We start from the raw sequence: 13,930 nt of genomic DNA, 5'->3' as shown, positions 1-13,930 counted from the left end.
CCGTGTACTTTTTTTTATTTCTATGAATTAATAAAAAAATCAAAGTCTATCACTAAATTAAACTAAAGTATTATTGTATAATACTAACAATTTTTTTTGTTATATTCAACGTTGTACATTACAAAAAACCTTTATTAACAGAGTAAAATTGTTAAAGACACTAAATTGAGAAAATTGCGAACTCATTTAAAACTTAGTTTAGCAATTCAAACTTTAACAACTTTTAACAATTTTTTAATTTTTTAACTCAATTGAACTAATTTTGCTTTATCTGAAGTCAGTAAGTAAAATTAGTACATATGTCTAAATTTTCCGTACTATCAAGTAACTAACTCTATCAAATAAACGAGTTTTTTATAGACAAACAAAGCGTTTGTGTTAAACTTACACTTTTTAAAGAATAATCCTTGTCAATTTAGTTAGATAATTTATTATCAATGTAAAATCTGAAACGAAAACAAGTATAAATATAAACACTAAAAATTAGCTATAGTCTAATCATTCTACACTTTTATTAGTTGTAAAATAAAAACTAATGCAGGTTGATATATATTTTAGTTGTAATTAATAGTTTGTTAGCCATTAGAAATATTATTTTAACAAAAAATAGTATTTATAATATTGACATAGTTTTCACAAATATAATAGTATTTCATTCTTTATATTGAACTCAAAAAACGTTTTACAGTTAAAATATGCATTTATCTTTAATTAAAACCACAATCTATAAAATATAATTTGAAAAAATTTATTAATTTTAAACCTATTCTAACAACAATGTTTAAGATAAATTTTTTTACAAAGGTAAGATATCAGTTAAAATATATATAACTAACCGTAATTTTTTTAATAATTTCTTGGGTGTTTTATTTAAAAGTGCATTTTGTATTTTCAAGCATGATTTCTAATCTGTCTTCAAACGAAAAAAAGCAATATTTTTGTGAAATTTGTGGAAAGAGTTTTAAGTTCAATTCAAAACTGACTAATCACAAAAGAATACATACTGGTGAAAAACCTTTCAAATGTGATGATTGTGATAAGAGTTTTGCAGAAAAAGGTAATTTGAAACAACATAAACTTACACATTCTGAGTTGAAGATTTATCAATTTTATGTTTGTAAAAGATTTTTTGCAAGAAGAAGTAGTTTAAAGCAGCATGCAGTAGTTCATACTGATGATAAACCATTTGAGTGTGAACAGTGTGACAAATGTTTTAGCCAGAAAAGCAGTTTAACAAGACACATGTTAATACATAGTGGTAAGAAAGATTTTCAGTGTGAACGTTGTCAGAAGAAGTTTACTCATAATAGTAATTTAAAACAACATATATTGACTCACACTAAAGAAAAGCCTCATGAATGTGAAATATGCAAAAGGAAGTTTACACAGAAATCAAGTTTAAACACTCACATTAGAGTACATACTGGAGATAGACCATTTGGGTGTAATCTTTGTGGAAAAAGATTTGCAGAGAGGTCAAATAGAAATAGACATTTAAATGTTCACCAAAACTAAAACTTATTTTTAGAAGTAATAATTTAATGATATATGACTTAAAATCTTACACAAGTTATATAACTAGTGCATGTGAAGCTACAAAGTATTGTTATCTATACTTCAAAAGAGAATTAACTTATAAAAGAATTATCTTGTAACAGTTATGCATGTTAGATGAACTATTATTTGATTTATAATTAGGTAAAAATATATCAATTTTAGAACTTTGTGATATATTTTTTTGTTTTAAACTATCATTTACTAGACCGGTAATTATAATTTGCATTGTGTAATATCATTACTATAACTTAAGTATTTATGATAACCAGAAATTATATTAACTTTAGTGATAAATAAAACCATTTATATTTGACTTAATATAAGTTATAAATTATTTATATGGTTTGCATCTAAAGATGTTGTTGTAGCTTTTAAGTTCAATAACTAGAAGTTTTAAAGTCTGATGAATTTCTATTGAATAAACTTTATGAAAATTTAAGACTTCCTTTTTTAATATACTTAACTATAAATATTTTTCTGAAATACTTAATTTTTAGGTAATACCTAGTTTAACTTCGTTTTCTATAAATTGTTTATTAGAAACTGGTACTAAAAAATTGAACCAAACGTAAAAATAATCGTTACAAGCTATACAAAAAGAATTAGTACAAACAGAATCTTTATCAGCTAATACAGTTTTTAAAGTTTCTTTTAACATAAGCTAAAAAAAATAACTTAAGTAATAACAATCAAGCTATAAAATATTTTACTATAACTAATTCTAACTATCTAAAAAAAAATGTTCTTCCATTATTTATTATAACTTGTCATATTATCCTAATCATTAATTTTTTTTGAAACTATCATAGATACTTGTAACACCAAGATGAGCATTTAATTAAATTTAGTTATAGACTATTTAAATTTTGTTCAGTGTTAAGATGGCAAGTTATGTATATTTGTTTTTTAATCCTTACAAATTTTAATTTCTTTTGAACATAAATAATATAAATTTAACAACATAGTTATATTGAAATTTCTAATTTTATGTTTACTTGTCAATCTAAAAATTGAAAATCACACTATAATTGCTCAATCGTAAAAAAAAATGTTTTTCTGTCAAGTAGTCATGACTAGTTGTTTAATTGCCAAGCAGGCGTGTTTCAATGTTTAAATATTTTATATTTACTTTTTTATTATAAGAAGGTTTTAAGCATGGAATAGAACACTTAGCTGTTCTTCGTGCTAGTCAAAAATTATAATAGTTATAAATTAAACTACTGAAAATTTCAGTATTTGGTTTTTCTTTTCATTGGTTTTATATGAAAAGTTCGTTTATTTTGAAAATACTAACATTCGACCTTTAAAATATTCGATAGCAGATTTGAGATGCAGATGCATACTCATCTGCATCTCAAACGTAAAAATTTTAATACAAAATAAATTTGCTTATTGGCTTAATGCTGGAGCTGGTTGGAATGCAGCACCATTTAAAATAAAACTCATAATCTTGCGTTTTAAAATGTTCACTACAACGCTAGAACTTAACACAAGTAGAACTGGAGTAGAACTAGAATTAGTTTTATTTAATAAAAAGTTCTTATAAACAAAGTTGATTTTTTCTAGTAAGTGTGTCTCAAACTATTTGAAATGAATAATCATTTGTAAAGTACATTGGTAGTTATTTACTTTTTAGTTCAATTTTATACAACTTTTATTTTAAAAGATTGTTGCCTGTATTAATTAAATGCAATTAGTATGTTACGAAACAGACAAAAAAATATTATGCAATTTAGATTGAAAAATTTTGTTTAATTTTTTTTTTGAATGTTTAAGACAAGTATCAAATTACTTTTTATAAATAAAATATTTAAGCTCTATTTTCATTTTATAAATTGGATTCGTAATTTTTGTTTGATTTTAATCTACATTATCAAGCGTAGTAAAAATGTTTCTAATATTTGTTAATACGATAACATATTAAGATTTTTAACATAAAATTAATTAATTGTTATTAAATTAAGAATTTTGAATCACAAAGTATTCAATTTTTTAATGTAAATATTAAATTAAGCACTAAAACTTTATATAAAAAGGTTTTCAAAGCCAACAGACTTGTTAATTTTTAATGTTTTAAACAATTAGATATTAAAAGCATTAAATTTGTTGTTTCTTTTTATTTAGCAAAACAACAGTCTTGTATATAAAAGTGGTAGCTCAACTGTAAATTTTGTAAGAAACGAATCACTAAAATAACTACTTTATTGACACATATGAAAGTTTTACACACACCTAAGTTTTAAAAATGTCTTAAACAGATTTAAGCTAGTCTGAGTTTTTCAATTTTTTAAACTAGCCTATTTAGAATAACATTCAGATATTAAAGAGATAAAAAGGTTTATCAACTATTAATAAAATATACTCAAAAAAATATATTATAAGTCAGCTTGAATTGACAGTTAAAATTCTTAAATATATTTAACTAAATTATAAAAATCTTGATGATGTAGAAAATGATAGCAGTTAATGATGTAGAATTTTTTTTTTGAGCATTAGAGCAATTCTTTATCTGCAATAAAGTATTGCATTTAAAAAGAGTAAACGTGAAATATAAAAAGAGAAAGAAGATTTAAAAAACCTTAGTTAGGAGTTATTGCGAGAAAAGAAAAACAAACTTCCTGAATCAGTTTCAACAAAGCACATGATTATCTTCCTGTAACTACAGAAAGATCAAAAAAAAATTTAAGACAAGTTTTAAAGTAGCAAATGTAATAACTAAAATGGAGATACCGTTACAATTCAATACTTAAAAAACTATTATGATGGTAGTAAAAGATTTTTGTTTATTTCTTTAATGACAACAACAATTCGCGTTAAGAAAATGTATAAAGATTATAAAGCCGCAAAAAATCTAATTAGGACGTTAATCATTCTGTTAAGATGAGAGCACAACAAAAACTGCTCATGTCAGAATTTTTATAAGAGATGTTTTTACTAACTTTTAAATTTTATAAGAATTTTGAAGTTTTGTTTCAAAGCAAAGCACAACAATACATAACAACATTTACTAGCAAAGGTGCAATTCACCAGTATAATGGGTTTTAAGTTTTTGTAAACAATAATGCTACTGCAATTATTGCTAGATACATGATAATAGTATGATTTTGTTTAAAACCTGATATTTGACTTACGTTGTTTATCAATTAACTTCATTTAGTAATAAACCAAGAAGAATTATGTGCGAAGACAACAAGCTCGAAAAAATTATAAAATTAACAATTTAAGTAGTGAATAAAATTTTTGCAAACAAACTTTACCACCGACATTTTTGAAAATTACTGGAAACACGAAAAGTCAATACGTTGACCGAATTAACTTTTGGCTTGTTCTTTGGACAGGATGTTATAACGAGTCAATTAGTTAAGAAATGAAATTGGACATTTTCTTAAAAATAAAATTACAAATATCACTGCTTATAAAGATTAAAACTTGATAATATTTTTAGCTTTTCTGGTATTCTTACCTTGCAACTTAAAATCCTAATTTGGTATTACAAGGATATAAAAAGTTATTTTATTAGATATGGTAATATATTATTAAAATAAAATTAAGACTATAGGGGTTTCAAATAAAAGAAAAATAAAACTAAAAACAGGTTTTTACTTTTTAAGTGCAATTAAAATCAATCAGACAAACTTTCTACTCGACTTTCTACATTTCAAATATTAAAACATAAATTCAGATCCTATAAAATTTCTTCAAAAAAAAAGTTTTTTGTTAAAGTGTAGAGCACATTTACAACCAAAGTTTAATACGTGCGATAGCTTGATTGAATCGATTTTTTTGTAAGTTATGTAGTAATATAGTTTATTAAAGAACGCAAAATTAGCAAACAAAGACAAAAAATTTCCAAAACACACTATTTGAAAAATGAAAATATTAACCTAATAAAAACTATTAGTTTTATTTTATTTATATTAGTTTAAGTGTGTCTGTACACACTTAGATATTACTTATAGAAATAATAATAATAATAGTTAATTATTTTTAGTAAACTTAATCCAACTAATTATTAAATAAAAAAAATTGTTTAAAAAATGAGCATCTGAGTACATTTGTGTGCATAGGAATTACTTTATAGTGCACAGAAAACTTCTAAAATTCAAAATTTGTCGAAAGAAAAAAAAAACGAAGTTTTTACTATTATGTAGTTTTTAATATGTTTGTGTACACTTAAATATGTCGTATAGTTATAAAACATTTATACGAGAAACTAAGGTATAAATTACACATTAAACTAAATACTTATTTTTTAGAGAAATGGCATTTTAGTTAATTACTGTACATTACTCTTGTACCTAATGGAAAACATTTGCATTTAGTTTATTTATTAATGAATATATATATATATATTCATGAAACAACTTATAATGGCACACAATCGAAAGATGTTAGACACGCAGTACAAAGAGAGGCGAATGTGTGACTGCAAAAAACAAGAATGCCCGGTAAATGGAAGTTGCCTGATGGAAAATGTTATATATAAAGCGACAGTCATAACTGATAACTAGACCAAGTTTTATGTAGGCTCGACTGGACTATCGTTCAAGAATCGCTACACAAAGCACAAGTACAGCTTCAAACACGAAAAACATAAAAATACGACAACTTTATCGCAGTACATTTGGAAACTAAAAATAACGAAGTTAATTTTAAAATTCAGTGGGAAATATTAACAAGAACGAAAAATAAATACAGTTTAAAAAACGGATGTAAATTGTGCAATGCGGAAAAAATCGAAAATTTAAAAGTTAAGAAATCTGAATCTCTAAACAAAAGAAACGAATTACAAACTGGCTGCATACATTATAGAAAGCAATTTATCTAAAAACTCTGTTAATAATTTTGTCTAAAATCAACTATCTATTATTACGTAATACCTAATTTTGTATAATTTTATTGCTGTACTTACAAGTTTGCTTTTCATTGAATAAAACTTGGCTGAGGACGCGTATTAAACGCAGAAACAGCTGTACCAAGCAAAAGTTTATTTTGTGTATGTTATTTCTATATATATATATATATATATAGAATAAGTTATTTAACTTAATAAATTAATTTTTTCAAACTGAGCCCACCTTGAGGGCTTTATTAATAAAAAGGTATTTGCATGGTTTTTGATAGATTCAAAATTACGTCATAATCTACTTATGCAAAAATTTTTTTACTTTATTAGTGATTTTGTTTTGTGCTTTATTTTAAACTTATTTTGAAGCTGATGAGTGAATAGTCACGAAACTCGAGTCCTTTGAGTTTTGCATTTTTAAATAAACCTTTATATATATATATATATATAATTTATTCAAATGGCGATTTTAAAAATTCTGGAACATATGTTTCACAAAGCTTTAATTTTTCATAAAGCTTTGATCATCAGCCAGTTAAATTCAAAATACAAAGCACTGTACTAAACAAAGATACAAAAGTTGTGCAAAAAAACAAAAACAGTATGACGTATTATTGTACATTACAAATATTCAGTACAAAAATCGATCTACCTTCTAACTAATTAAACAACTAAAATTAACGAAAACAACAGTTATTTGACTATAAAATGCTTCAAAGTTTGTTGTGTTTTAAAAGAAGCTTTTTTATATGTCAACAAGACGATATAAATTCGCTTCGCTTATTTAAACAACCTTCCTTTTTTAACGCATACATAACGGCTGTTGATTCTTTTAAGCACAGTCTACAAACAGGGTTGTTACCATCTGCTATTGGCTGTGCTCTTTTTATCACCTCCCAAGTTAGTTTAAAATCAATGTTTTTATTTAACAAGATATTTAACAAACATAATATGCGAATCAGTTATTCATGTATGGCGAATTTGGAGAGATTAATCAAGTCACATAATCAAAGGATTTTAAACAAAAGTAATTCAATCAAAAATCTGTGTAATTGCGCCGGTGGCTGTAAATACAATTTGAAGGGGGGCAATTGCCGGTCAGAGAACATTATTTACAAGGCAACAGTTAACTCTGACCTTGAAAAGAAGTTCTACATCGGCCTATGCTCCACTCAATTCAGATTTCGGTATGCCAACCATAAAAAATCCTTTAAAGGTGGTGTATACGAAAATGAAACTGAGCTTTCGAAGTATGTTTGCGGCCTTAAGCGCAAAAACATTGATTTTAAATTAACTTGGGAGGTGATAAAAAGAGCACAGCCAATAGCAGATGGTAACAACCCTGTTTGTAGGCTGTGCTTAAAAGAATCAACAGCCGTTATGTATGCGTTAAAAAAGGAAGGTTGTTTAAATAAGCGAAGCGAATTTATATCGTCTTGTCGACATATAAAAAAGCTTATTTTAAAACACAACAAACTTTGAAGCATTTTATAGTCAAATAACTGTTGTTTTCGTTAATTTTAGTTGTTTAATTAGTTAGAAGGTAGATCGATTTTTGTACTGAATATTTGTAATGTACAATAATACGTCATACTGTTTTTGTTTTTTTGCACAACTTTTGTATCTTTGTTTAGTACAGTGCTTTGTATTTTGAATTTAACTGGCTGATGATCAAAGCTTTATGAAAAATTAAAGCTTTGTGAAACATATGTTCCAGAATTTTTAAAATCGCCATTTGAATAAATTATTGAAAAGCCCTTCAAGTGGGCTCAGTTGAAAGTGTTTATGTTTAAACATTAACCTTATTTTATATATATATATATATATCATACTAAATCCGAGGTCTTTTTACACTCTGTCTCAGATAATAATTTGCTGTTGTAAGAAGAAAGTTATTATAAAACTGTGAAAAAATATTAGTCAAATGGTAATCTGTCTTTTTCACATTTTTAAGCCAAAGCTGTTAAGTTTTTTATTTTTTTAAATGTTATAAAGGGACCTAAAACAAAATTAAACAAATTAAATCAAATTACTTTAAGAAAATTGACTTAAAATATATATCTGCTCAGCGGACCACATTTACATGCTCGCAGGCCACATAATTTTCATTTGCGGGCCGTATTCCGTTCAAAAAATAAATATGCTCGCGAGCCGCAGATTTACCCCTCGAGAGCCGCAGTTTACCGACCCCTGGTTTAAGTCAATAAACTATTTGATAAATGCAAGAATAAGGTATTATAGGCCAGATATAGATTTGAATTTACCTTAAATATTTAACAAATATTTTTTTTTAATAATTTTTAACAGTTAAAGCAAAGATACTAGTTTTCATCAACAATTTAACCAAACATTACAATGCTGCCAGAAACTAAAACTAACATTACAGTTTAACAACTGCAAGTATACATTTTGAAAAGTATAATGTATATATTTTAAGCCATAAAATGTTTTAAGATAATACTTTCGCAAAAAATTGATTGATTGTTTGACTATTGAAGGAAAATAATAAAATTAATGACTTTGAGCTGATTTAAATTAAACGTTTTTAAAGCATGAGTTTTATTGTTTTTATTCAAGTTTTAGAAATACTTACTACCTTTTAACTAATTAAAAATAATTAACGTGATTATTGTTGTATTATTTTTTTTTGATTTATTCAAAGATGATAAAGCCGTAGCAGTTTTTAATTTAAAAGTATTTTTTGTGATATTTGTACTTCAAGTTTTTATTTATAATTTTTTTAACAACATAGTAAAACTTTAATGTTTGCGTAAAACGAATAAAGTTCGATACTTATAATAACTTTCAGTTATATTGCTTAGACTTTATTTATTGTATAATGTATAAAGCAAAAGTTACTGATTTTATTAATAATTACAGTTTAGTGTACTGTTTAAGGTTTTTTTTATATATATTTTTTTGTTTAAAAACTGTTTCTCATCTTAAGAATTACTTTAACATTCATTGAACGAGGTTCAGATATTAAAATTTTATAGTTAAGCAAAAATAAATGAATAGCGACATGTAACAAAAAATATTCTAATATAATATAAAAGTAAAATTCAAGTAATGTTTTATAAGGTTTTATTAAAATATATTTTACAAAAACTGATTCCTAGGCAAAAAAATAAAAACAAAAAACTTTGCGCACATGCTGCAACCTTTTTAAATTAGTTTTAGTTTGAGAAGCTTTTGACCATATATTTTTCTATAATACAGCTATTATTAGTTTTAATTTGAAGTTTATTAACATTACTAATTTAAGTTTTTTAGATTTGTTCTGTTTATAATCCATTATTTTAAATGATTGTTTTTCAACTGTAAAAGTTAAGATGTTTTAACACTGAAAAGAAATAAGCTAAGGACAACCTTTTGAAAAAATGTTAGTATGCAGACGCTACTTAACTGCATAATGTTTTTATATAAAACCACAAAAATAAATATGCAATATTTAATAAAGTCTATTTAGAAAAAAAAATAGCTACTTTTTATTTACTAAGTCTTTAATTAATGAACTAAAACTATTCTTCAAAATATAACTACTTTCACAAAATCGTCTACTAAAGCTTGGATGAAAAATAGTACAAGTTGTAAATTTAATATAAAACTATTTTTAGGTCTTAAGTTTAAATATTGTTCAAACAATGGACTCTTTGGAGGATAAAAAGCAGCATGTTTGTGAAATTTGTGAGAAAAGTTTTAAGTTTAAGTCACAGTTAATTCGTCACAAAAAAGCTCGTTCAGGTGAAAGACCTTACAGTTGTGATACCTGTGACAAAAATTTTAAACAAAAAGGTGATTTGACAAGACATCAGCTTACTCATTCTGGTTTGAAGATTTATCAATGTGATGTTTGCAAAAAATGTTTTTCACGAAGATATAATTTAAAACGCCATGCTGTAGTTCACATTGATCATAAACCATATAAATGTGAACAGTGTGATAAATGTTTTGCCTTAAAATATGGTTTGAAACAACACATGTTAATACATAGTGGTAGGAAAGATTTTCAATGTGAAGTTTGTGAAAAGAAGTTTACCTTAAAGGGTGATTTAAAACGACACATTTTGACACATACTAGAGAAAAGCCTCATGAATGTAAAGATTGTCAAAAGAAATTTTCACATATATCAAATTTAAACACTCACATTAGAATTCATACCGGGGATAGACCATATGAATGTAATTTTTGTGGAAGAAGATTTTCAAGCTGTTCAAATAGAAATACACATTTGCGTACCCATCAAAAATAAGAATCTTATTATTGTAAATACAGAGCGTGAATTATTTCATAGAAAAAAATGAGATTGATTTTTAATATTAGCAGAATAAAAACTTATTATATTTTTCAACTTTTTAAATATTACAGACTAGTCACATGTTACTGTATAAATTGTATCTGGTCATTAAATGTATAGAATAACGTTTAGTGATTTACATGGTTCGTCATTTATAGATAATTTAGTAATAGATTAAAAAACAAAAAAAAAATCTAAATTTTAAAAAACATTTGATTTCTTAAATCTAAAGATTTGAACTTAGATTGGTAAAAAATCAAGTTGATGAGTTATCAAATGATTTTACTTATATAAGTTGTACATAGCTTTTTTAAATAGTCCTACTTAATAAACTATCGAAAAAACTTTATAAGTAATTTTTGCATTAACGATAAAATTCTGCTTATATTTAAATGCCTCATATATAACACATTTTTGATGAATAATGTTTGCAGTAGTAATGATATTGTAATTAAACAGTTTATTTGTAATAATTTTTATGTCTCAAACTTATATGAAATAATAGTTAAATAGTAGTTTTATACTTCAATTTTTATTGTTACTTTACTAAGTATTTTTCCAAATAATTAAATATCGATCAACACCGACCGGTTACATGACAATGCAAGTTATTAAATAAAAGGTAAAAAGCACGATTTCAAAAATTAATATGTAATGAAAAATCAATCTAGTAAAAAATTGTTTAAAAAACTTTAGAAATACAGTATTTTCTTCTAATTTTTAAAATTCTCTATAGAAATCTACCGTTTTTTTTAAAGCTTTTGTATGTATTAGTCAGGCCTACTAGAATTAATTATTTAATTATTTTTCAATATCTGTTTTTAAATGAAAGACCTCTAAAAACTCGAATTGTCGGTCACCCTGAATCACGTGACATTTAATTCAAATCCCATTGATATTTTTTTAAATAATCCACACTGAATTTTTGAAAACATCTTACTAAAATAATCTATTATTAACTAATGCCAGAATTATTATAAATAATGTTTTGTACACGACAATTTCATTATATATTACTTTGATTTTGCTAAGTAAAATAAATAGTAATCTAATGGTAGATGTTAATTGATTCTGTTTTTTAGCCTTTTTTTACATGAATAAATAAAGAGATTTACTATAATATTTAAGAACAATGATTAAAAAGCTGATGAGCATTGATGAAAACTTTGTGTCTATTTTGAAATATTTAAACATAAATAATATAGCTAGAAGCTAATGATATTTCGAGAAAATAGCGCAATTCTGTTAATACAATTTTCAAACTTTTTACATATGATTTATATAGAAACAATATAAAAAGATGTGTTCATTAAATTACAAAATTAAGGTAGGTGTATTTCTATCATAAAATTCTAATCTAAAAATAATGAAAGTTTAGAAAAACATGATTGTAGTTTATTAAATATTCTTTAAAAGATTAAATAAAAAATAGAATTTACTTTAAAAACATACATACTAACGAAATATATACTTAATAAAGATTTAAAAATCTACAAAGTTAATCTTTTTGTTAAGTTTTTTACACTAAGCTATTAAGTTTTTTTTAATTATTGAACAATAGTATTTTTTTTTATGAAAAATAGAAAATTTAATAAAAACTAATTATTTAAACAAGTTTGTTTAATATATATTTTGTTGATTATTATTTTACCTCCAATTGATCATAAATTATTTCAAGTATTAGTTATAAATAGTTATATATCTTCAAGATATAAACCTTAAGTAATGAAGTAGTCGAAAAGAATCAAGCCGTATTATAAACAATTGTAGCGAAATAGTTGTTAGTGTAAACATTAAAACTTAAACAAACCTTACCAAAATAAAAAATTAATCTTAGTTTTGTTGATATAACTTGCATAATTATTTTTTCTGATAATTTTATTATTTTTTATTCGTTTTTTAGTTAAAAGATATGTAATTGATAATTAAACTACACAAGATGTCATTTCTATTATATTTGAATTAGGTTTTGTTTTTATGATCTATTACACTAGAACTTTTGTTAAGCTAGTAACGAAATAAAATAAGTAATACCATGGTTTAATTTCCTTTTAAGTAATAGTAATATATTTTTATTCGGTGTTTTGAAATTTAAGTTATGAATACCATTTAGTCATTAAATGTTAAAAAACAGCATGTCTGTGATAATTGTTGGAAGTTTTTCAAGTGTTTTTCAGCACTTATTACTCATAAAAGAAGTCATACAGGAGAAAAACCCTACAAATGTGATACTTGTGAAAAAAGTTTTATACAAAAAGGTAGTTTGACAAGACATCAGCTTACTCATTCTGGTTTGAAGATTTATCAATGTGATGTTTGTAAAAGATTTTTTGCATGAAAAAGTCATTTGAAAACTCATGCAGTAGTTCACACTGATGATAAACCTTTTAAATGTGAACAGTGTGACAAATTTTTTACTCAAAAGTCTAACTTTACAACGCACATGTTGATACATAGTGGTAGAAAATATTTTCTGTGTAAAGTTTGTGAGTAGAATTTTGCTCGAAAATATAGCTTGGAAAAACACATGTTGACTCATACTAAAGAAAAACCATATGAATGTGAAATATGCAAGAAAAAGTTTTCACGGAAATCAAGTTTAGATGAACACATTAGAATTCACACTGGAGATAGACCGTACAGATGTGATGTTTGTTGAAAAAGATTTACTCAGCTTTCAACTAGGAATAAGCATTTACGTATTCATCAAAAAAATTAAATGCTGGGTGAAGTAGAATACTAAGTGAAATATTCTTAAAGACGGTTTTGAATTCTAAACTATATTTTATATTGTTTAGTTTTATGTAAATATTTTGAATATCAAGTTGCGATAAAAATTAGGAAATGATATTTATATATTTTGTATTACTTTACAGCTTTTGGTTACTAATTAGATATGCATTTATATAGTAATAACTTATTATTGAGACATTTTAAAAGTTAGAAATTCATACTTTTCAGAAAGTTTTTGCTTGTAAAAATTAATTTAAGCTCTAACTTTAATGTAAACTTTTCCTTTTTATAAATTTTACTCTAAATAAATTTTCACCAAAAACTTTCTTTTTTTGATTACTGCGGAAATCTATAAGCTGTAAATGCCAAAATCTTGTTTAACACATTTAGAGTGTATACATTAGATAACTGCTGTTTTGAAAAAATTGCAAAGACTTCACTCAGTCTATTTTGGTTAATAACTTGAATTATAAATTGTTTTCATTAGATTATACCA

General features: G+C 24.6%; 1 protein-coding gene across 1 annotated transcript; it reads left to right on the top strand.

Annotated features, from left to right (window-relative positions):
• Positions 1-897: 897 nt before the first annotated feature.
• On the top strand, positions 898-13,360 carry LOC145831678 (uncharacterized). The gene is made up of 5 exons (XM_082938989.1): positions 898-1,500; positions 5,946-6,032; positions 10,021-10,615; positions 12,879-12,992; positions 13,248-13,360. The coding sequence occupies exons 1-5, from the start codon at positions 898-900 to the stop codon at positions 13,358-13,360; spliced, it is 1,512 nt and encodes a 503-aa protein (XP_082795115.1).
• The last annotated feature ends 570 nt before the right edge of the window (positions 13,361-13,930 follow it).

The sequence above is a fragment of the Thalia democratica genome, chromosome 3 (genome assembly GCF_965202585.1).
Source record: "Thalia democratica chromosome 3, ktThaDemo2.hap1.1, whole genome shotgun sequence".
NCBI lineage: Eukaryota > Metazoa > Chordata > Thaliacea > Salpida > Salpidae > Thalia > Thalia democratica.
The sequence above is the reverse complement of the archived record's forward strand: the minus strand, read 5'-3'. Positions and strand labels throughout refer to the sequence as shown.